The following is a 22,766-nucleotide window of genomic DNA, read 5'->3' on the forward strand; positions in this document are numbered from 1 at the left end:
GCTCTGTACGCCTGTAATTTCTCAAGACCTGCAGCAACGTCACAAACGGGGCTTTCTCCTACCTGCCGGGAGAGAGCTCTGCCGCCTGCTCGCGCTCTCCCTTTCCGCACCGACTGCGGCTCCGGGAGCCCTTGAAAAGGACCGACGGGAAAGGGGGCGGCGAAAGCAGAGTGCCTTGCTGAAGGCTAGGCTCTGCGCAGCAGCAAGAGGTCCCGTCGGTCAGCCCAGACATGCCCCGCGACACAGGCAGGAAGGCTTTTGTTGCCTTGCCCGAGAGCGCCCTGGTGCTGCGCCTGCGGGAACGCGCGCGAAGGAGCGAGGCCGAGAGTGGGGAACGCAGCGGATCGGCCTTGACGGGGAAAAACCAGCCGAAAGCCTCGCTGTCCTACCTGCTCGCTGACGCTTTGAAGTGCAAAAGCAGAGATCTCGAGCTGAACAGATCTATAACCGTGTCCCTATGCCTGTGGCTGAGGAGCATGCGGAACGAGGGACTCCAAAGCGCTCTACCAAGGCCGGGCTCGAGGACGAGGAAGGCAGGGAGGGAGCAGGGCTGCCTAGAAACGTCTTTACGTGCTCGCCTGCTCCTCTGGGTAACCGGGGGCCACGTCCCGCCTGTCCTCCTGCGCTGGGCTCGGGGTCCCGCGGAGCCCCGGCGGCGTCGACGTGGGGCGGGCGGCTCTGTCCCCAGCTCCGCTGCCATCTCCCGCCGTGCGGGACGGGTTTCGTGCACCTACGACGACACAGGTGGAACATGCAACGAGCGGGACGTTCCTCACCGCCCTTCTCCGCTGTCCCTGGAGCGCTGCCAGGAGGTGCCGGCACTGCCCCGAGCTCGGGCACGGGCAGCCCGGAGCTCCCCGGGGCCGCTGCTTCCTCCGAAACACACAGGGACCACGCTGGGCTTTTAAAATACCCTTTATTACAATGGAGCCCCCGAGCCGGGGCCCTGGGGCTTGCTTTCCGGTGTAGAGTGGGTTTTTTTGTTTTTTTTGCTTTAAGTTTTCTTTTTTTAGAAAAAAAAGACCGCTGGAGAGGTTGCATTCGGGGGTCCCGCTGCTGCGGAAGTGGCACGGCCGTGGAAGGGGGGAGCAGAGGGCTCCTCCGTGCCCCCCCGGCAGCCGGGGAGCAGCAGCATCCGCCAGCGCTCCGGGGAGCCGTGTGCGCGCCGGGAGCCGGCTCCGGTCCTCGGCTCCCGCCCGGCAAAGTGGCCTCCAGCCTTAGTCCAGGGACAGCGGAGCGAAAGCGGCCGCTCGCCCGCAAGCGAGTCAAGCGGGACCGGCGGGGTGTCCGGGGGGGCGGCGCGGGGAAGCGGTGAGCCGAAACGAGACAAATCCTGCGCCTTCTGGTTCGAACTGAAAGTGCAACCAGAAAGGGTTTCTTCTTCTTCTTCTTCTTCACGCTGTCCGTGTTCAAAAAAAAAACAAACAAACAAGCAAACAAGCAACCCCCCGTCGTGCTCCTGTAAACGTGACTTTCTCCTGGCGCTCCTCCGGCGCGGCGGCAGCGGGGAGCCGGGAGCCGGGTCCGGGCCCCGCCGGGCCCGGGAGCTGCTGGTGTCCGCTCCGCCGGGCACGGGGACGGTCCTTGGCCGCCTGCCCGCCGCCGCAGCAAGGGCGAGGACGGGCTTTCAAACCACGGCCGAGGAGGAGGAGGAGGAGGAGGAGGAGGAGGAGGCGGCGGCGGCCGTGGCTGCGGCCGCGGCCGGGGAGGCAGCTGGGGAGGAGGAGGCGTTCCAGAAGAGCCACCGCCTCTTGGGCTGGCGCTTGAGGTGGAGGTAGTCTTCCTTCTCCCGCTCCTTCCTCGCCCGCTGGTAGTGGTCCTCCTCCTTCAGGTACCAGACCGGCGGCCAGCGGTGCTTCTCGAAGTACTCCTGGTTCTCTGCGGGGAGGCAGGGAGGGGTGAGGGCGGCGCAGGGGACCCCCCCGGGCCCCCCTCCGCGGCGGGGACGGCAGCGCTCACCTCCCGACATGGCCTTCATGTCGCGGGGGAACTTGCGGCAGACGTTGTTGTAGTTGGTGCAGATGTGGTGCAGGCACCAGTCGGCGAGCTGGTAGGCGCAGTGGAACTGGAAGAAACGGAGCCCCGGCGGCCCCGCGTCAGGCCGGCACGGCGCGGCACGGCACGGCACGGCACGGCGCTCCCCAAGGTGCCCCCGAGGCCCCCCTACCTGCGCCAGCTCCAGGAACACCAGCACGTCCCCGTCGATGTCCACCATCATCTGCGCCGCCTCCATCAGCCCCGTGACCGTGTACTGCTCTGCGGCACAGACACGGACGCGGGTCAGGCTGCCGCGCGGCGCTGGGGACCTGCTGCAGGTCACCTGCTCCGCGCGGCTCCTGCCGCGGCTCCGAGGACGTGTGACATTTGCCACAACGCCAGCGGCAGCCAAGGGCAGGCAGTGCTTTGGGGCAGGAAAGGACCTTTCGGCACTTTCTGACCCTTCCTTCCCAGCAGCGTCCCCGCGGGGCGCGTGTCCTCCCGCGGCCTGGGCCGCCTCTCCCGTCCCCGCCGCGACTCACCGGTGAGAGCCACCAGGTGCGGCAGGCAGAGGCGGTTCGCCAGGATGATGAGCTTCATGTCGTCGAGGTCGGGGCTGGAGCTGAACTGCCCCGTGTAGAGGTACTCCAGCACGGCCCGCATGCAGCTCTTGCTGGTGTGAGGGAGTGCCACCTGCGAGACGGGCACCGGCCGTCACCCCGCGGCCACCCGGCCCCGCGCCGCCCCGCCGGGCCCCCCGCGCCCCCCCTCACCTCGCTGGTGCAGCTCTCCACGAAGGGACCGCCGAACATCGCCGCCATCCAGTCGCAGCTGGAGATGAGCAGGGGCTTGTGGGCACTGATAGCACCGTCGTCCAGCACAAAGGTGACGTCTGGGGACAGCACAGGCACGGCTCGCGGGCGCTCGGCACCCCCCCTCCACCAAATCCCCCCCCCCCCCCCCCGCCCGGCAGCGGCCGGGGCCACGTCTGGGGGCACCTTCTGGGATTTCTCCCAAAGATCGCTTTCCTCCAGCCCCCTCCGTCGGCACCGCAGACGCCGTTTTCCAGGGGGATTTTCCCAAGGAGCGTGTGCCGTGATGCGTTGGAAGCAAAGCAAACACCTCGCCCGAGCTCTGCACAAGCAGGACGGCAGCCAGGGCCCTCCCGCCCCGCCCCGCTGCGCTGCCCTCTGCCCCCAAACCAGGGTTTCGCCCCGCGAGGTCTCTCCTTGGACACATCCAGGTCCCTCCTCACGAAGGGGACTCAGCCAGAGGGATGCTGAGACGTCTACGTCCCGCCGGGACGCTGCCCCGGAGCGTGGTGACGCTGCCCCGGAGCGTGGTGGCACGACCTGGCGCGCCGCGCCGTGGGGCGCGCGGGGCCGTGGGGCTCTGCGGAAGCCCGGGGCCGGGGGAGCGCTGCAAACAGCGCGTTCCTCCTCCTAAATCAGACAAGCCTGCAAACATGTGGCCCCAGGAGGAAATGAAGTCGCCTTTTCTGGCCTCACATAAATAGAGCCGTCAAACGGGCCGGAGAGCAGGAAGCCCTAGGGAGTGGGGCACTGCGGCCACACTTTCTGGTAAAAATAGGAAAAAAAAAAAGCTGTAAAAATCCCACTAACGGATGCAGCTGGGAGCTCGGAGCCCTGAACCCTCTGGGGTCAAGTCCCAGGAGAGCCAGGAGGGAGCGAGCGCTGTCGCCCGGGACCACGCTGAGATGTGCTGCCTCCCGCAGACACGAGTCGCCTAACGACTGCGGGGTGCTGGGGTGATAAAGGTCCCCAGGCCACGCCGCGGTGCGGGATGGACACCCAGCTCACGCCGGCGCTGGAGACGGGACCCCAGCATGCCTCCCTTGAGGAGCACGAGCTCCACCATTTGAGCAACGCTTTCCCCTCGGGTTCCTCCCCGTCAGCCCAGGCGTACCGGAGAAAGTCCCCTTGGCCAGGCATTCCTTCACCCGGTTGGTTCTCCGGACGTGGAAGGCTTTGGTGATCTCCTGGTTCATGAACGCCTCGTTGTTGAGGATGTTGGCCACCATCATTCTGAGGTCAAACACCTCCAGGAGCTCCGCGATGTGAGCGATGTGCATGAGGTCCCGCTCGTTCTCGTCCAGCTCCCCCGTGTACAGGTACTTCAGCACGGCCCGGAAAGGACCTGGCTGGATGGAAGCGTCCATCTTCACCACCACCATGAGCTTAGACTTGTAGGTCAGGGGGTCTTCCGCCATCTCCTCCTGGATGCTGATGAAGGCCCGGCTCCAAGAGGAGAGATCCCTTCCCCGCCGCAGCCCACGCTCCCCGTTCTCATACCTGTTGCCCCGCAGGATCCCGTCACTGGTGGAGGCTCTAAGGCACGGTTTTCGCTGGCCGGAGCCGGCCTCCTCGGCACTCTCGCAGATGTCAAAACTGGCAGCCCGGAGGAGGAAATCCCGCGCGTGGTGCCTCTCCTCTTGGTGCAGCATCCGCTCGGCGGCCGTGGTGACGGCGCCCGCGAAGCCATGCCCCGCCACGCTGTGCTGGTCCTCCTCGCCCAGGTCCATGAGGAACAGGTCGTAGAACTTGGAGGAGGAGGTGGAGAGGTAGATCTTGTGTGCGTAGATTTTGATCTTCTCTTGCAGCACCAGGATGACGTCTGCGCAGAGGGGGTCCTCCAGGAGGTGGGCCGGGCGCTCCTCGTTGTTGGAAGGAGGGTCTGGGACGATGATGATGGGCGGAGGGGGCTTGGGGGGCAGGAAGGGGGCTTGCAGCAGCGGCCGCTGCACGTTGCGGAGGTGGGACTTCCAGAACTGCAGGTGCCGGCGGGAGATGAGGGCGGCACGGATGGCATTGTCAAAGACGTCCTTGATGCCAAACTGGGCCACCACACTCGTCTCGTAATAGGGGATCCCCAGCTCCTTGGCCACCTCCCTCCCCTTCTCCGGGGGAAGGATCTCGTTAGGCTTGATTGGCCTGAAAAAGAGGAGGAGACCTCTGTGAATGATGAGACCTCATCATGAGGCAGCGGAGAGACCTTTTCCAGGGCAGAGCAAGAAGAAAGTACTGAGCAGCCATCAGCACCGCTGGGGCACAACAGGCATCGTAAGAGCCCTCCTTCCCCAAATCCCCTGCTGTTTCTTGCCTCCTCCCGGCCGTGCCCACATCCCCCCCAAATCCCTCCCTTCCCAAGCCTGCAAGGCGCCACGTCCCTACCTGGCCAAGGGCCGCCGCGCCCGGTTCACGGCCTCCAGGTCGGCGTAGCGCAGGTCGAGCTGGCAGCCCACCAGGATGACGGGAGCGCGGGGACAGAAGTGCTTGATCTCTGGGTACCACATGGTCTTCACGTGGTGCAGGGAGTTCGGGTTCGCGATGGAGAAGCACAAAACCACAACATCCGACCTGAGAGGAAAGAAGAGGTGAGGTCCAGCTTGGCCAAGGGCTGTCCCCCAGAGAGCCCCTCCGCTGCCCTCCCTCCTCTTCCCCCGGCAGCGTGAGGCTCTGCCCCTCCCCTACCTCCCGTAAGCAAAGCGCCGGTCCTTGTGGTGGTCTCCAAAGGTGTCCCAGAGCCGCAGGGACACGCTAACGTCATCTACCACATCCCGGGAGCGCTCCAGCACCTGTGGGAACAGAAACGCACCCAGTTCTTGAGTCTGGTCGCACAGGCCCAGCTGTGCGAGATGGGACGTCCAGGCGGCTCGGGTTGCCCTCCCACCTTGCGCTGGGCTTGGGCACGGAGAGCGATTTATAACTCTCCCGGCAGCAGGGCCAGGAGAAGGCGCGTCCTGCACTCTGTCCTGGTTCTGGGCAGGGAAGATCTGACTCCACCGCCCCGGGATCCCCAGGGGACATTTGTGAACAGAGCCGTTCCCGCACCCTTCCCCGCGCCAAGCATCGGTCCCTCTTTGCCCCAGCATCCCTGCTCCGCAGCGTCCCTCACCTCCTGGCAAACGCGGTACTGGTCGATGGCCCAGACGGTGGGCACGTGGGTGGCGAGGAGCTGGTACTGGGTCAACGTGGCGTTGCAGGCGCGGGCACAGATGAGCCGGGTTTTGCCCACCGCGTTGTCCCCGACCACGACGCACTTGATAGTTTCTACGTTTGGCCTCTCATAATCCATGTCAGAATCCATTAATTGGGACCTGCGGGGGCAGAAGGGGGTCAGCAGCGGCGGCCGGGCACGAGCCGGGAGGCCGCTGGCGACGGGGCGGGATGCCGTGGGGTCGAGCTGCCCCGGGAGCCCAGCCGCGGCTGCTGCGGCGGATCGGCCCTTCCCGCGCGCAGGGACCGCGGGCGGATGCTCAGGGCGCTCGCGGTGCCCCGGCAGCTCGGCAGCGCCAGCCCCGGGCACGCCGCAGCTCCCGCCCCTTCCCGGCACGCGCGCCAGGCAAGCTCCCTTTAACGTTTCATGTCCTCGTGGAAGCCCGGGCTGCTCCGCCTGCGCTCGCGGGCGCACGCCCTGCCTGCTTCGACCCCCTCCCTCCGCCGTCCCTGCGGCCCTGGCTCATGCTTGTCCATGTGAGACGTCCCCGCTTTCCTCCTCCTTCCCCTTCCTCCCCCCCGGCGTGTTCAAGCGAAGCTCCCGGACCCCCCCGCCGGCGCGCGGGCACCTCTGCGGCCGGGCGCCTGGCCCCTGCCCGTGGGGGGGACGCGGCGGCCCCCTCCGCAGCGGCACCTTTCCCTGCTCGCAGCCCCAGGGACACATGGCCAGCCGGAGCCCCGAGCAGCCCGAATCAACTCCTCGCAGCATTAAGCCAGGGATCTAGGAGATTTCCAGGAGGAAGAGGAGGGAGGAGACTGTGGGAAGGGGAGAGGAATAAAAACCCAGCCCAACCGCTCTGAACTTCCCAAAGCAGCACATCGCTCCCCCCGTCTCCCCTCCCAGCACAGGCCTCTCGAGCTGCTATAATAAACCACCAGCGCAAAGGCTCGGTGCGCGAAAATATCCAGTAACGATGGCAACGGGGACCCGCACGCGGGGACCACGGCTGCAGCTCCGGCGCGGGCAGCGCGGCAAGGACTTTCCAATGTTAGCACCTCCCTCCGCGCGCAAGCTCTTTGGGCACACCTGGCTCCGCGAGCTGGGGCACCGGGCGCCTGAGCGGGCTCAGCGTCGCGCCGGATCGGGCCACGAGCCCTGGGGACAGGCAAAGCCGCAAGCCTGGGCTGCTTTGGGTGCCGGCGCTTAGGCCTCGGCCCGTCCCAAGGCAGAGGTTCTCCGCACAGCCGGGCCCACCAGCCCCGTCCTCACCCGCCTTCGGACAGGGGGCTGCTGCCCGCTGGGGCACTGCAAAGCGCGGGGGGGTTCAACACCCTCCGCCGGCTCGGGCACAGCAAGAGGGAGCCCGACCGGGCTGTTTCCTTCCCCAAAAGCCCTCGGAGGTTCGTTCCCGTCTCAACCCCCCCGGCCTGCCCGGCCAGCCTGCCGCCCCCCCCGGCTCCCGCTGCGCCCCGGGGAGCTGCTCTGCGCTGCAGGGCCGGAGCATCGCTGCGGGCTCGCCGGGACGGCTTCGCCGCGGTTATTTTTAGGGCGAGCCGTGCTCCCAGCTCGGCTGCGCCCGTCGAGCCGGCGGGGCGAAGGCACGCGGAGCGGACAACGGCACCGGGCCCTCGGACGTCCGCCCCGCGCGGGGAGCCCGGCCTGCAGCTGGCCGCCTCGGCACGGGAAGCCGCGTGGAAAGTCCGCTGCCACGGGGGAATTAAGAGCTAAATCCTAATAGGATCGGAGCGCCTGCAGCGAGGAGAGGGAGGAGGGAGAAGGGGAAAAAGCGGACGCAAAATGCAGGCTCTGGATAAAGCAGAAGTGCGCTGGGGAAGTCCGGCGCGCGGGGCGGCGTGCAGCCTGCCCTCCGCCGGGCATCGCCCCGGGGCGGCCGAACCTCTCGGGGGGCACAGGCTCGGCCAGCACCTCCGCTGCTGCCCCCCTTCTCCCGCCCCGGCCCCATCCCAGGGACGGCCCCGATTCCTGCGGAGCGGGCGGGCGGCACGAGCTGGAGCGGGACCCCACGGACGCCCTCCGGGCCCCTCCTGCGAGCCCTTCCCCGGGAGCGGGGGAGCCCCGGCCGCGGCCCCCCCTGCCCCAGCAGCGCCCCCGAACCGCGAGCACCCCGGTCCCCCCCCGCCCCCCCGCCGCCCCGGAGAACCCAGAATTGCTCTTTCCAGGCTGCCCAGTCTCCGGTTGCCAAGGCAACTGCACCATCACCCCGGGAGCCGTCTCCTAGCAACTCCGAGGCTAAAAATCCTCCATCCCGCATCTCCCGCGAGGGGAGGAGACCCCCGGGGGGGGGGAGCGCTCCGAGGCGGCGGAAGGCGCAGAAATAACGCGGCGCCTCCGGACTCCCCCGGCAGCAGCGGGGGCGGCGGGGAGACGGGGCCGGGCCGGGCCGCGGATGCTGCGCGGGGGCAGCGGCAGCGCAGGGCCCGCACCGGGGCCCCGGGGCCGGGCACCGGGCACTGCAACGGGGCCGGCGAGCACCGGGGCCGCGCTGCGGGGCCTCGCGAGGGGCTTGGGGAGCACCGGGGCCCGGGTACGCCCGGCATCGCGAGGGGGCCGGGGGTGCCCGCAGCCCCCAGGCCGGGCAAGGGGACCGCGCAGCTCCGGGGCCGCGGTGCGGAGCGTCGCGAGCAGGCCGGGGAGCACCGGGGCCGCGGCGCGGGGCACCGCGAGAGGCCGGGAGCCAGGGGCCGGGGCGCGGGGCTCCGCCGGGGCCGGGGGCGCGTTGCGCGGGGGCGGCGCTGCGCCGGGGCAGGCTGCGCGGGGGCGGAGCGGCGGAGGCCGGGCGGGCGGGCGGGCGCCCGCGGTACTTACACCCACACAGACGAAGCGGCGGCTCCCAGGGGCCGGGGCCGGGGCCGGGCTCGCCCCTGCGGACATGGCCACGGTGCGGGCTGCGCGGCTCGGCCCTGCGCGCCCCGGCGCTGCGCTGCGCGCCTCAGGGCCTGGGGCGGGGGGGCCCATGGCGGCGGCGCGGCGGCCCCGCGCTCCGCATCCGCGGCCCGCTGCGCTGCGCCGAGCCGAGCGCGGAGCCGTGCGCGGAGCCGAGCCGAGCCGAGCCGAGCCGAGCCGAGCCGAGCCGAGCCGAGCCGAGCCGAGCCGCGCTGCAGTCCGGGCCGCGCCGCGCCCGCCCCGCCTTTCATTCACAAAAAACAAGCGCCCGCGGGAGGCCCCGCCCCCGCCCCCCCGCCGCCGCTCATTGGCTGCCAGGGGCCGGGGGGGGGGGAGCAGCCGCGTGCGGCGGGGGCCGGGCCCACCTCCCCCTGCGTGGGACCCCCTGCCCCGTCCCATGCGTGGGACCCCCAGGCTGGTCCCGTGCGTGGGACCCCCCCCCGCCCCATCCCCCTGCGTGGGACCCCCCCACCCTGCCCCCTGCGTGGGACCCCCAGCCTGGCCCATCCTCCCTGCGTGGGTCCTGCCCCCTTGTCCCCTGCCTCTGGCCCCCCACCCTCCCGCTCGCTGCCCCCCCCGGCCCGCACTGCCCGGGGGCTGCACAGCCGCGGCCCCCCGGCCACAGGCACCGGGGCAGGAGGAGGGACCCGGGTGGGGGCCCGCGCGAGGGACCGTCCACCGCCCCCCCCGGCCCGCGTCGCGGGGGGGCTGCTGCGTGCAGGCCGCGCGCTGCAGGACTGCCTCCGCGTGCCGCCCCGCGCGGCGCCTCGCAGCCCCCGTCCCCCCCACGCGGCCCCCGCGGCCCGAAGCTCCGCGCCCGGCCCCCCGCTCCGGCCCGTGTATCCGCACCGGGTGCCGCCCCGCCCGCCCGCGGGGCCGGCGCTGATGCAATGCGGCGTCAGCCGGCGTCAGCGCCCGCCGCTCGCCTCCCGCTCGCCTGCGCGGTGCTCCCGGCCCCGTCCCGGCCTCACCGCACTCGCCACACGGGCATCTCCCTCGCCATGGCGGGAGCGGCCGCGCCGTCGGGCTCCGCGGCCTGCGAGGGCCGGAGCGGGGGCCGCCGAGCTGCCGCTTTCGCTCTGCTCTCGCGGCGGGGAGGGAGCGCGCAACGCCCGCTCGCCGGCCGCAGCATTTGGCTTCTCTGCGCTGTCGTAGCGGGTGTTTGATTGGGGCGTGAAAAGCTCCTGGCGGCTCCGTGCTCGGCCGAATTCCCGCGTGGCCCCCCCGCTTTCACGCAAAACAAAAGCACGACTGTGGCTCTCCGGCAAAACACCCGGCCGCGGCGCCGGCACAGCTGCAGCGGGGCCGCCTCTGCAGCGCCGGTGCCCCACCGAGGGCAGAGCCGGTGCGCGGGAGCCGCGGCGGCAGGGAGGGCGCGCGGCCCCGGTGCCGCCGGAGCCGGGGGGGATCAAACCGGCGGCTCTGCAAGGTGGGAGCAAAGCGGCTGCTGCTTCCCCCCCGCCGGGGAAGCGCCCGGGGAGCCGCCGAGCGCCGAGCCCCCCCGGCCGCGTACTTACAGGCTGCGCGCCATGGCTGCCATCCTCACGCCGCGGCGACCCTTCTCTGGGCTTTCCATGTCTCCCTCGCGGCGGCTCCTGGGAGGAGAGGACGGAAAGGCTCTGGGGAGACGCCCCAGACTGGGGTTCGCCCCCAGAGCCCCCGGCCCCCCGTACGCCATCCCCTCGGCCTGCAGCACGGATGCCCTGCGGGTGGGCGAGCGCCGGGGGCCGGGCTGCACGTCGGTGCCATCGACGCCTGGAGCAAGCCAGGAGCGGATGTGTGGGTCCATGTGGACGCCACGCGCCCCGGCAGCCCCCCGCACCGGTGCTGGCCCAGCCGCGGTGCCGCCTCGCTGCACCTTACCCTGGGGCCAGGATCCGGCCTGCGCTCCCGTGCGCCCGCGCACCGAGCCCGCCGGCGTGTTTGCTTTGGCTCGGGCTCCGGCGAGGCCGCCCCGCTCCCCCTCCTTCCCGGCTCCGCACCAGCCCTGCCCGCGTGCGTTGGGCCGGAGCAGAGTCCGAGGGCCGGGCACCACGGGGCCGGGCTTCCCGGGAGCCCCCGGCTGTGCTTCTCGCGGGAAGGCAGCGCCTTCGCGGCTCCGAAAACCTGCTCTGCTTCCCGGCGGGCGCTCCGGGCTCCGGGCGGCTTTCCAGGAAAGCCCGGTCCTGGGGGAGCTCAGCCCATGTCAGCACGGGGGAGAGGGGAAGGTGCAAACCAAGGGGAAAGAGCTTTTCTGCACCTTTCCTCTGCCCCGCGGTGCTGCGGGAGGGGAGGCTGGCGGGGGGGTCCCTGGGCCGGGGGCTCCTGCGGTGCCCGCCGACCCCGTCCCCAGGGCTGCGATGCCGCCACCTGATACAGCCCCGCGACAGCTCCCTGCCACCGCCACCGCCGCGCAGCCTCGGGCTCGTCCGCCAGCTTATTAATATTAAAACCCAGAAGGAGCCGTGTCCCCCCCCGGGCGCCCCGGCCGGGGGCCAGCGAGCGTCTGGAGCAGCCCAGACCGACCTCCTGCACCCGCCGACCCGCTCAGGGCAAAACTCTAGGCCTCGGGCCCCGTGTCCGGGATGGCTGGATCCCGCAGCTGGGACACGAGGGATTTACCGCAGCGTTTGGTGCAGGCAGGACTCGCGGCCTCACGAGCCCTAGAAGCCTCGCGAGAAACCCTGAAAAGCCGCTATCTGGGGACAGTCCCCCTGAGAGCAGCACGTCCCGCGGCTTCGCCGTCTCCCCCTGCTCCTGGCTCCGCGGGGCTGCCGGAGCCCGGCTAGCCGGCCTGGACGCTGGCGAGCCTCGGGGCGGCCCTGGAGCCGGCACGGCGCCGCGCTCAAAAAATAACCGCAACTCGAGGAAGCAAGAAGCTGTTTCCAAGCAACTGTCTCCAGTAGGGATGGAGAGCACGGGCGGGGGGACGCCGCGCCAGCTAGGGAGCACCGCCGCCGGGGAGCTCTCCCGGGGCCCCCGAGCCTCCCTGCAAACCCCGTCCCTGCGGCTTCCCAGGGCCCGGCTTGCAGCCGAGTCTGGCTCCCGGTGGGAAGCCGGACGCCCCAAAGCCGTGCAGCGCTGCGCCCAAGCAACCGCCAAAAACATCCCCAAAAAGCCGCAGAAACCGTGGGCGGCACCTGGGTTTCCTAGACGCACTCGCTGGCTCCATCCCCTGCGGAAAGCCCAGCGCTTCTCCGGGCATCGGGGTCGTTTCCCCCCAGCACCTCCGGTTCCCGTGGCCCTCGGCAGTGCAGAGCGGGGCCGGGGGGCAGATAGGGCCCGGGGGGGGGCAAATAGGTCCCGGGGGTCTGCACGAGGGGTTACCTGGGCGGGGGGCTCGAGCCCCCGGGCTGCGCTTCCCGCGGCTCTCCGGCGTGCCGGGCCCCGGCGGCGGGCGCTCGCGCTGGCTCCGGGTGGCAACTGGCCTGGACAGGTAGGATCCATTTTTATACGCTTGCCCATGTGATCTAAACAAATGCCCTAGGGATGAGTTTTTGCACTGACACAAGTAAAGGGGCCGGGACTAAAACCTGTTGAACCACAATCCGGGCTCAGCGGAAAGGAATTTTCCACTCGGAGCGATGGAGGCCGGTGGCTCACGCCCCCGCCGCCCGGCCCACCGGGGCCAGCACGCGGACGGGGGCACAAAACCGCCCCTCCGCAGCAGTGCCGCCTCGCCTGGACTCGTTTGATCAGTAGCTCTTTGAACGTTCCTAAATAATTCCCATTTTACAGCTGGAGAAGGCGAACATGGAGAGTCGGATGGAAGTGTGAAAGTATACGTTGAAGCCATTTGATAAGATGTAAATTGTGCAAATAAATGCTGTTTCTCCTACAGCGCGGAAGGAAACGCAGCAGGAGATGCCGCCCGGGAGGAGAAGTGAGGAGATCCTTCGCTGCAGAACGAGCGGCTCTCACCGCAGCCTCTGGGCTTGGCCGCGGCCCCCTGCAAAGCCCGGCGGCAGGCTGGAGGCCTGCAGCCCCCTCCGAGGGCTGCTCCTGCCGCTCCAGGGCTGCTCCTGCTGCTCGGGATGCCGCCGGCTCAGCTGCCAGGTGAGGCCACGGAGGGAGGGAGGGGGGAGCCGGTGGTGGGGAAGGGGAGGAGGAGGAGGAGGAGGAGGAGGAGGAGGAGGAGGACCGAGGACCGAGGACCGAGGGCCGGCGCTGAGTCCGTGGGAACCGCGGCCGGGGATGACCAGGGGACTTGGGAAAGGAGAGGAGATGACTCAGAGGGCCGGCGGGTGAGTCAGTGGGAAAGGAGGGTGCCCATGGGCTAACGAGGAGCAGGCGGCCGTGGGATTAAAAGGAGATGGGAGGCAGCTGCAGGGGCCTGGGATGGATTGGCACCATTTGGGCTGCCCTGCTGGAGGGGATGGAGCTCCTCGCGTGGAGAAGCGCTGTGAGCAGGTATTGATTTTGCAGGTACAGGCGGGCACGTGCTGCCCATCACATGCATGGGATGTTCTGCTAGCGCGGGTGTTGCCTCACCTCCTAATTGGGCTGCTGCTGTGCCCCAGGCGCCGGTGCGTGCGGCATGCCGGCGCTTAGGCATGTGCGGCATGTTCCCACGGGAGGCAGCGGGGTTTGCTCGGCCCCGTGGAGCGACGTGGGAAGGGGAGCACTGGCAAGCTGCGAAGCGCTGGGCTCCGTGAGCCGTGTGCCGTGTCCGTGCCACGGGGTAACTGCAGACCCTGGGCGCAGGGGTCCGGGCTCAGCCCATGGTGGGGCTTGCAAAGAGCTCGCTAACCCTGCAGGGCCCCTGCTGCTGGCCAGTTAGACCCATCTGAGGAAGGGTTAAACCAGTTTAGATGCTTTGGTAAGTGATGCCATGGTTAGTCTGGTGTAAGTGCAGCTACACTGGGGGTTTGGGCCAGCCTGTCCCGCTTGCCTCCCCCTGCCCCACGTGCAGCCCAACGCCAGGCGCAGCCCACGTGTCCCTCTGTCCTGGGCTGAACGGATCCAGGAAGGAGGTGGAAAACAAGCCGAGGGCTGAAGGGAAGAGCCACATGTGGGCTGAATCTGAAATGGTGCTATTTATAGATGTCCCCGCTCAGCCGGCCTGAATTCCAGCTCGGTCCCTGTGCTTGCTGGTGGGGGAGCGGGGGGCTGCGGCGGGGACCGGAGCGGGAAAGCGGAGCAGCCCCCAAGCCCCAGTATGGGGCTGGGCTTGGCCTCGCCTGAGTCAGCGCAGAGGATGTGACCTTCCTCATCCCCCAGCTCCTCCTCGTCACCTGGCAGCCCCGGGGCTTTCCCACGGTGGCAGCCAGCCCTGCCTGGGGAGATGGCAGGGGCTGGAAAGGGGTGTGCGTGCTGCTCCTTTCCTCCGTCAGCAGTCACTAGAGGGCTGTAATCTTGTACCCCCTTCTCCACCATTTCAGAGCCGCGGTTGTTTCGGAGGCAGCGGCCGGGGCCTTTGCACGGCTCCGAAGAGCGATGCCGAGCGCCTTTCCCTGCGGGAGCGAGGCTCCTGCACTGCGCTGCGCCTGCCTTGTGACTGCAAAGCGAATGCTCTTAATATAGGTCAAATGAAAGCATTATTCCCAAAATAGAAGCCCTTCCCCGGCAAGCGCCGCGGCTCCGGCGGGAGCAGTCACAAGGTGCCTGCCGCGGCTGGGGGTCCGGCGGCCGCCTTTGCGTGACGGCTGCGGGGGACCCGGCGCGCGGGGCGACCGGCTCCGAGCCCTTCCCGACTCCGAGGTCGCCTCCCGTAAGCCTCGCGCCGGGACCTGCCCCGTGTGCCGGAGCGGTTGTGAGACCCTCCCCAAAGCGTGCCGGCCGGCTCTGGGAGAGGAGTTTGCGGGGTTGGCGGCGGTGCTGCTTGCGTGCAAAACCGCAGCGCAGCGGCCGGCTCGGCACGTGCGAAGGCAGGTGCTGCTGCAGCAGGAGCTTGGGCTCGGGGCTGCATGAAGTGCTGCCTGGGGTGAAACTCGCTCCCTGCTTCTGCCGTGCTACCGAGCCGTGCTGCAGCTGTGCAAGGGGAGCAGGCTCGCAGGAGCACTCGCTGCGTGCTGCAGCGCAGGGGCGGCTCTGTGGGCTGCTGCCGGCATCGGGGTCTGCACCCAGCTTTGTGTGTACTGCCTGGCAAATCCTGAGCGTTGCTCCTGCGCTGCCACGCGTGATGCCTGGCGATGGGAGAAGGGCCTGGCAAAGGGGCCGTGCACGGCGGCCTCGCTGCTGCGAAGCAGCACCCAGGGCTGCAGGCTGGTGCTTGTCTGCACTGCGTCACCCAAGGAGCCAGTGAGGCTGCAACAGCCTGAGCATCACTGCTGCTCCGTGATGAAGTGAGCAGCCCCGTCCGGGGCTCGGCCAGCTGCACGGGGCCCCTGCGGAGCCGAAGCCTCCCGGACGTGATGTGCTGGAGCTCCCTGAGCCGGCTGCCGATATTGCCTCCCCTCCCTGCCTCCGGCAGCTGGGCGCTGCCTTTGCTCGCTGGCACCTGGAGCTCAAATCCTGCTGGGCTCGGAGGCAGGAGCCTTCCCAAAGGCTGGCAAAGCCGTAGCAACTTCAAAGGGCTGAAAGCATCATCTGTCCCCTGCGCTGTCTTATAACGACTCTGGCTCTGTTTGCTCCGGCAGCGGGTTTAGGGGGCAGTGGGGAGGGGGCAGAGGAGAAGACGGGTGCCGTGGCTCAAAAACCCCTTTAGCAGCTCTGGCTGTACCTTCCCCGCGGCCCCTGGGACTCTGCTGCTGTTCGTGACTGTGGTGGCACTTAATCCAGCGAGACCAGCCCAGCTGCCTGCTGGAAAGTGGGGCAGGCGGCAGCGAGAGTTCAGGCTTCAGGCTTTGGCTGGTTTAAAAAAGGGAAAACAGAAATCCTCTCTGCTAATCTCCGGGGCCGGCTGCCTGCTCCCACTGCGGATCTGCTCCGCGGGAGCTGCCCCCGGCGGCCGATGCCCCCAGGGCTTTCTGCAGAGGGGGTCCAGCCTCGGAGGGGTCTGTTCAGGGGGTGCTTGCGGTTTTTTGGGGGTGTGAGTGAGCAGATTGCTCTGTGTTTTGCCTAAGCAGCTGATAAATGTTGCAAAGACCCAAATATAGGTTCAGCTAATGAACTCCCTGCACTCGCGTTGGAGCTGGCAGCATAATCTGCTCCCCCCGAGCAGGTTCAGCCTCATCTCCTTGCAGTGAAACATGAAAGGGCTCATGCTGCCTCTGCATGGGGACTGCATGACCTCCTTTCTGTTCGAGATGCTTTCTGGCACTATCAAACACTCCTGCTCTGTAGCTGGAAGTGCTCTTTAATGTGCGTCTCTTCATGACTCACGGAAGGAGAAGACTCCTTATCAACGGGGCAGCAAGAGCACCAAAATCGATAACATGCCTCAAAGTCCCCACTTGCAAACGCCGAACTCCAGCCCTTGGCTAAGGGCTACTTCTGGTTTCTGTAGTGGCTCTCACGGCGGCGACAACCCAGCTCTGCGATAACCCCTGGACCTCGCGTGGCAGTGGACGGATCCGTCCAGGAAAGCCGGGCGGCTCCCGAGCCAAGCGGAGCGGTTGTGCCTCCTTCGTCTGCCTGACTCTTCCCAGAGCCTTAAAACTGCCCGAGGAGTGCTGGCCTTGCAGCTGGTGTGGATTTATGGCCAAATATTTCGAATTTGACGTGCTCTTGTCCTGTGGGTTGGCTCGGGCAGGATGAAGATGACTTTGTGGTCCCTGCTGAACGGCACATGAAGCTGGAAGAGAAACTGAGTGGTGTAAGGAGGGAAAGGCATGAATAACCGGCGAGCGGGAGAGCTTGGAGTCACGTGGGGAGGTTTTGCTGGAGGTGTAGCAGTGTGGCCAGGAGGGAGGATGTGGTTTTCTGTTGCCTCTGCTGGTTGCCATGGAAAAGCCGTCAGAAAGCCGGGCTTCCTGCAGCACGGGGCTGCGGGAGCTCCCCCGGCCGCAGCTCTGCCAAGTCCTCTGCTCCCTGCGGTTGCGCCGACGGGGATCGATAGCACAGACGCTTTCCTCCGTCGTTAGGCAGGATGGGACTGGAGGAATTCATGGGGGCTTCTTGGGTGCTTTGCAGCTTGCAAGACCCTCTGGGACGAGACAAGTGTTAACAGTGACCTATGTGGGGAAACTGAGGCGGAGAAGAGCCCAAATTGGGCAAAACTGATGTAGGACGTGGAGAGGAGCTCAGGTCTGTCTGCAATGCTTGGGCTGTACTAACCTTCTGGGGACCTGTGCAGCTGGTAGGAGCATGTTATTGCCCAGAAACGCCTTTGCCTGTTGTGCAGTGCAGAAAGCCTTCGTGCTCATGAACACAGGAACAAAACAATAGTCTTCCTCTTCTCTGCAGCAAGCCGGGGATAAAGTTTCTAATGAACTTTTGTGGTGAGATACGCAACTTCCCTGCAGCATAAAACAAACTGGAAGGAAAAAAAACCCACTGTGCTGGGCTTCCTGTGTCACAGGGCTGGAGAAATTCAAGCACACCAGCACTTTCCTCTCCACCTGCAAGCAATTAACCTCTTGTGAGCACTGAGGTTACTTAATAATTTAATGGAGGTAAATTTATATTCCATGGAATAAATAGCTTTGTATAACAGAAGGATTTGCTGCTGGGTGAAGTCAGGGAGAAACCCTATGGTGGATTTTAAATGGGACTGGTTAATCTTAAACTAACATCAACAGGAAGCTGCCTGTGTTGGGGTGGGAAACTCCAAAGCTCACAAACAATATGGGTGTTTTTGGCCACGTCAGAATGAAAAGCCAGTGTTTTCCAAACAGACTACGGAGAAATTCTGATTTGGAAGCAGGTGTTTGGCTTTAGTGAAGCCCAGACATTGAGTAAACAAATGGTGAGAGCGGGGGAACTCACGTGTGCGCTGGCTCTGAGCTGCTCAGGTTGAGTCAACAGCTCTGCGGTTCCTTGGTCGACTCTGATTTCTGGCGGAGCAGCACCGGTTCTGCGGCGGAGTCGAGCAGCCGGGCGCCGGTGCTCGGTGCTCCCTGGCAGGTACCGGGGGACCGGGATAACAGCTCGGCCTTGGCCTCACCAGGCTTCGCGAGGGTTTTGGAAAGCTGCTGTCCCCTTCCCTTGGCAAGCGTGCGCTTTGTGGTCCTGTGCTTGGCTGGTGTGTCCGACTCCGTTCTGCACGCGGGCGCTCTGGCTTTCCCATGCGCTCGGCTGCGGTTTTGAAGCAAGCCACAGCGCTCTCCCTTCCTTCCTGCCCCTTGAGGTAGTTTCCTTTCAAAAAGACCTTTCATCTCTCGTAAGGGCTGCAGCACCCGGCCTCATCGCAGCACCCCGTTGCCCACCCGGCAAGGCAAACGCACGTGCACGGCTGCTGCTGCCCCGGTGTCTGGCTTGCGCGGCGGCAGGCTGAGACTGCTGCGAGGTCCCATGGTTTGCGCTGCCCAAGGCTGTGGGCAGGGAGCTCCTGCAAGCAGCCCTTCCCGCCGGCTGTGCTGAGCCCTGCGTCCCGGGGAGGGCTGAGGACTTCTGCCCTCGCTGCTGCAGCAGCCCTCTGCTAAATGCAGCCGCACAGAGGTGACTCTTCCTACCTGTCCCCTTGCAGCAATGCCACGGGGAGGGAAAGGCTGGGTTTGCATTGCAGCGAGAAATGTTCTGCACACAGTTTTACCAAGCTCTTTTCCTTCCCGAGGAACGGGAGTCTTGCAGTAGTGCTCTTACAGGCTTTGCAAAGGAAGATAAGCCTGAGAAGCATCTGCTCGCCTGTAAGCGGAGGGGAAGAGCTTGCTCCTGAGCAGGGAGAAATCCGAGATCAAAATATTTTCCCCAGCTCCGCTTGCGAGCTGCACAGCCCTGGCAACACGCTGGAGGCTGAAAGACGAGATTCCTTGGCCCTGACTGCTTAGTCAGGAAAGACAAGGTGCAGCTCCACCTGGGCTGCTTCTGCTCCAAGGGCTCTGCTCTGCTTTTCCTAGCTTAAAAAAAAGCCCCAGGTGGCCTGGTCACGGGCCTCGTGGTGCCCCTGGCTTCTGCCGCAACTTGGGAGGCTACCTGGGGGGTTGCGTGCTGTGAGAGGAGGCGATTTGCACCCTGCCTGGATGGCTGGGGCTGTCCCGGGGTGGTTAATGCAGCCTGGTTCCCGGAGGAGAGGTGCATGTGCCCACGGGCAGCCTCTGCGGAGCGGCACTGATGCTCCCGCTGCCCCGTTTCGGGTACCCGAGCCGCCAGGGCCGTGGCAGCGTGAGCCATTGCTACAGCTGGAGTTTGTCCTGGGAAAACCGGGGAAGAGCTCTGCCCGAGCTACCTTCCCTCCTGCCGCAGCTTCGGCGAGGCTGCTGCATTTCCCAAGGAAGTCCCGCTTCCCTAAAAACATCAGCGGCGATGCCCAGGGCTGCTGTGCTGGGACCTGGTCCCTGCTCTTGGCAGTGGGCGAAGTCCCCTTCTGCGCTCCTGAATCACGCGGGCCGGTGCCCTCGGCTCTGATGGGAAGGGAATTACTCACGCGAGCTAGTTTGCAGGATCAGGGCTCTAATTATGGGGCTTGCCCATCTCGGAGCGTGGGAACGGGGAGCCCATTAGCCCCTAAACCTCAAGATCATTCCCATTACATTAATGTTCCTAATTAGTTAAGCCTGATGCCTTTTTCTCACTGCACTGACAGTGGTGCTGGTACTTACTCGTGTTCGCTCTGCGTGCCGGCACTTCATTATATAATGATACAGTATGTGTTGTAATACTGATTCCCAGCTGACAGCGTGTGTGTTTTTGTTGGGTTTTTTGTGTATGCCTCATGCAGAACTGATGAGCTTGTCTTGCCTAGCGCGAGTGAGCGTTCGGGGCTGCATCCTTTCTAATTAACTGGGAAGCTGTCAGCGGGTGTAAAATTAGAGCCAGGAGAGGACCCGGAGTGGGTGGGTGCCTTGGAGAGGGTGGTTGTGGGGCGGCCGGGCACAAACCCGTCGCTAGCTGCTGCTTAGGGGCCTGGAGCTGCCCTTTCCCCTCGCTGCGCCCTGGTTCCTGTGCCCGGTTCCAGCCCCTTTCTCCCTCCGGGGAAACCATCTCCGCGGCAACCCGAAAACCCCTCCGGGAGCCGGGGACCACCGGCTTCGAGTCAGTCTTGTGCAGATGAGCTAAATCCTCGTGCTTGTCTCCTGGCAAGCGCCCACGAGCTCCCCGGGGCTGGTGGCATTGCTTGCTGGTGGCCTTGGCTGGCATGTGACCGGGCCTGCTGCCCCCCTTCCCTCTTCTCCCTCTTGGGGAGAGCAGGAGGGGCGTCACGAGGAGGCGAGGGCTCCGTCCCGTCCCTGCCGGGGTCCGTGGCGTTGGCAGCAACGGCGGCTCCTGCGTGGCATAGCTGGGGTTGGGGCTAGGGGACTGGCCAAAGCCAGCAGTGATGTATTGGGGGGGGGGGGGGTGCGGGGCTGCTGCCCGGGGAGGCCTGACCCTGTCCCCCGGTCCCCGGCAGGGCGGGATGAAGCTGCTGTGCGCTGCGCTGCTGGCCGCCGGCCTCCTCGGCACCGCCGTCCGCGCCAAGGAGAGGGACGACGGGCGCCCGCGGACCTGCTTCTTCGAGCTGCTGAGCAGCCGGGACAACAAGTTCTGCAGGTGAGCGGCTCCCGCTTTTCCCTCCTACGGAAAGGAGACGTTACGGTACGGAGCGAGGGCCCGGGAAGAGGAGGAGACACGGGGAGGCCGTTCTCCCAGTGCTGCAAAACAGGCAGCTCTTGCTCCTGGGCTTGATGCTGCTGGCGCGTCGCAGGCTGAAAAGCGGCCGCAGCAAGCGGCCAGTGAGCACAGCCTTTATCAAATGTTTTGGATACCGAAGGTCCTTGGTCTAAGCTTTCGTAGGCTGGGCAGAGGGGAAGAGCCAGGAGGCCGTGGTGTGATAAACGCTGAGCATGTGCCGCTCGCTTTCCGTGGGGGTTTCTTAATGTGCGGCATCAGTGGGATATTTTTAATGCAGAAGCTCCTTTCTGCTACTTCGGTTAACCAAACCGCTCTCCGAATGTGAATAACTTAAAATAAGCCTCTAACTAAGGCAAGCAGGGACTTGCCTTCCCTGGCTGTTAGGTTTCCTCCTGTAACTCATGCGTTGCTCCCTTATGGCAATAACAGAGGGGGAAACGCTCCGAGCTGGGGAGCTACCTGACCCCTTGTTGCAACGTTGGTACCCGAAACGCCTCGGATGCTTGGCCCCGCTTTCTCCTTGTGAACGGGAAGGGGATGCCCACTCTTTCCCTGTCTTTCCAGAGGGGATTTGGAAGTGGTCTACCCCGAGCTGGGCGACGTGGGCTGCACCTACATCCCCGAGTGCAACCAGTACCGGCAGCGCGTCAGCAGGGAGTGGAGCAGCCCCCGGGTCCGGTACGCGCGGGCGGACAAGGTACGGCCATGCCGCGGGTCCGGGATGCTGCTCGCGGGGACGTGTGCGCGGGAAGCCGGCGCCGGGCAGGGGCACCCAGTGGCTGGTGCGCGGTGGTGTCGGCGGGTGCCGCGCTGGGCCTTCGGCTGCGGCGCGAGGAAGAGGTGCTTGGACGCGGTTTGCCTTGGCATCGGTGGCTTTGCACTGCTCTTCCACGGCTGTTCGTGCCCGGAGAGCCCCAGGGCGCTGTGGCTGCTGCAGCTTTGCTCATCTTCACGCTGAACCCCACTTTTGCCTTGCTAGTGATGTCCTGGTCTCTCTCCCTGCGTGCTTTCCCAGTGCTTCAGGATTTTGGTTGGAGGCTAAGCAGTGGGCAAACTCTGGCCTTTATTTTATAAAATTGTATCAAACCCATAAATATAGGTGGATTTTTTGTAATCTCTTGTAAGACTTGTTATGTGGGCACACGTGTGTGTGCTTTGGCGTGGTGTTTGCATTCCTCGCTGATGTCCCCATCATCTGTGTGCCTTGTGTCCGCCTGGTGAAACCCAGGCCAATGAGGTGGATACGATACCAGGCTGCAGGGGTAACGTAAAATGCACATGACAGCGTGGGGGTTAGCGTAATGGGGGGTGGTTGCAGGCCTTTGGTCACCATGTGCATCCGTTGGCTAGCGCAAGGTCTCGCTGGGTCATCGGGGGCTCCCTGGCTGATCTTCGCCCTCTCGGTCGCCGTATGGGAGCAGTGGGTGTCCCGCATGTGCCCAGGGTGGGACGGGCCCTGCCTGCTCGGTGCTGCCCCGTGCAAGCCGTGCTCATTGCTGTCCTGCTCCCGTTGCCGCTCCGAGCCAACCTGGGGGCGTTTACATCGGTGCAAGCGCCGACTTTAACCCGGCCTTGGGGAAGCGCCTGCTCGCTGGCGAGCTCCGAGGCGTTCGCCTGGGGCGAGCTCAGACCATCGCTCTTAAGCTGCTGCCGACGTTGCATCCCCAGTAAAGCGTCAGGCCCAGGCCGTGGAGGCGACACGCCGTGCGTTATTGGTGGGAGAGCTGAGACTGCCGGACCTCAGCAGCCGGGAGGAGAGGTATTAGCAGCCGTCCCGCGGGTGCTGGGTGGGAAACCTCGGTGCTGCCGCTTCGGCCGGTGCACGGCGACCCTCGGAAGCGGGCGCGGGGCCTGGCCAAGCACGGTGCGAAGTGGGGTGCGAAGCGGGTGCCGGCGCCTTGGCGTCCGCGCCGGGAGCTGTGCGGCTCGCCGCGGCTGTGCGATGCCACGAGATGGCACCATTGAACTTTGCTAGCCCAGCAGCGGCGGGGCCCGAGGAACTGGGAGCGCTGGGATCGGGGCTGGGGGTGCTGGGCTCTGCAGCGGGGTGCCCTGTGCAGGCGGCGGAGGAAAAGCCACGGTGCGGTGTCAGCGGGTGCCTTTGCCCTGGGGACGGTCCCCAGCTGCGTGTCCCTGGCTCGCGGGACGTCCTCGCCTGCACCGCTGGCCGCGGGGCCTTTCCAGCCCTGGGCACTGAGCGTGGCAGCAGCTGCTCCCGCCATAACCACTACTGGAGAAACCCCCCTCGCTCCTTGTCTTGGCTTTACCTTGAAGTGTTAAGAATCATTTTTCTGGCTGCCTCATCGCTGTCTGGAAAGTCTCTTCCCCTGTGGATCACATGGCTGGAAGTATAACTTTCC

The 22,766-nt window shown here is 66.2% G+C and overlaps 2 protein-coding genes across 10 annotated transcripts in view; one reads left to right on the forward strand and one right to left on the reverse strand.

Annotated features, from left to right (window-relative positions):
* Positions 1 to 899: 899 nt before the first annotated feature.
* On the reverse strand, positions 900 to 12,283 carry RHOBTB2 (Rho related BTB domain containing 2). Of its 4 annotated transcripts, XM_026122300.2 has the most exons (11): positions 12,145 to 12,283; positions 10,356 to 10,433; positions 5,893 to 6,094; positions 5,469 to 5,572; positions 5,169 to 5,354; positions 3,904 to 4,928; positions 2,751 to 2,869; positions 2,520 to 2,670; positions 2,168 to 2,256; positions 1,960 to 2,065; positions 900 to 1,878 (listed from the first exon to the last, which is right to left on the reverse strand). In XM_026122300.2, the coding sequence occupies exons 2-11, from the start codon at positions 10,412 to 10,414 to the stop codon at positions 1,628 to 1,630; spliced, it is 2,292 nt and encodes a 763-aa protein (XP_025978085.2). In that variant the 5' UTR covers positions 10,415 to 10,433; positions 12,145 to 12,283; the 3' UTR covers positions 900 to 1,627. The 4 variants fall into 4 exon arrangements, with proteins under 4 accessions (XP_025978085.2, XP_064353841.1, XP_025978084.2 ...); XM_064497771.1 differs by lacking the exon at positions 10,356 to 10,433 and having other exon boundaries at positions 12,145 to 12,250; XM_026122299.2 differs by lacking the exons at positions 10,356 to 10,433; positions 12,145 to 12,283 and adding an exon at positions 9,810 to 10,081.
* Positions 12,284 to 12,383: 100 nt separating this feature from the next.
* PEBP4 (phosphatidylethanolamine binding protein 4) overlaps positions 12,384 to 22,766 on the forward strand; it is a 49,415-nt gene continuing 39,032 nt past the window's right edge. The window contains exons 1-4 of one of the 6 annotated variants that reach the window (XM_064497778.1): positions 12,386 to 12,564; positions 12,659 to 12,873; positions 20,186 to 20,325; positions 20,971 to 21,103. In XM_064497778.1, coding sequence (XP_064353848.1) covers positions 12,682 to 12,873; positions 20,186 to 20,325; positions 20,971 to 21,103 — 465 coding nt within the window. In that variant the 5' untranslated portion in view covers positions 12,386 to 12,564; positions 12,659 to 12,681. Of the gene's footprint in view, positions 12,874 to 13,067; positions 13,228 to 15,818; positions 17,313 to 17,494; positions 17,764 to 20,185; positions 20,326 to 20,970; positions 21,104 to 22,766 lie in introns of those variants that run through there. The other 5 variants (XM_064497783.1, XM_064497779.1, XM_064497780.1 and 2 more) reach the window with 5 other exon arrangements.

The sequence above is a fragment of the Dromaius novaehollandiae genome, chromosome 26, assembly GCF_036370855.1.
Source record: "Dromaius novaehollandiae isolate bDroNov1 chromosome 26, bDroNov1.hap1, whole genome shotgun sequence".
In the NCBI taxonomy this organism is placed as follows: domain Eukaryota; kingdom Metazoa; phylum Chordata; class Aves; order Casuariiformes; family Dromaiidae; genus Dromaius; species Dromaius novaehollandiae.

What these genes read in the sequence shown, in the direction of transcription:
- RHOBTB2 (XM_064497770.1), bottom strand. Translation starts at nt 9,089, where the DNA reads ATGAAAGGCGGGGCGGGCGCGGCGCGGCCCGGACTGCAGCGCGGCTCG. An exon ending in GCGCGGCGGCCCTTGGCCAG is followed by an intron (nt 4,929 to 5,168) that starts GTAGGGACGTGG and finishes CCTCTTTTTCAG; the next exon opens with GCCAATCAAGCCTAACGAGA. An exon ending in TGGAGAGCTGCACCAGCGAG is followed by an intron (nt 2,671 to 2,750) that starts GTGAGGGGGGGC and finishes CCCGTCTCGCAG; the next exon opens with GTGGCACTCCCTCACACCAG.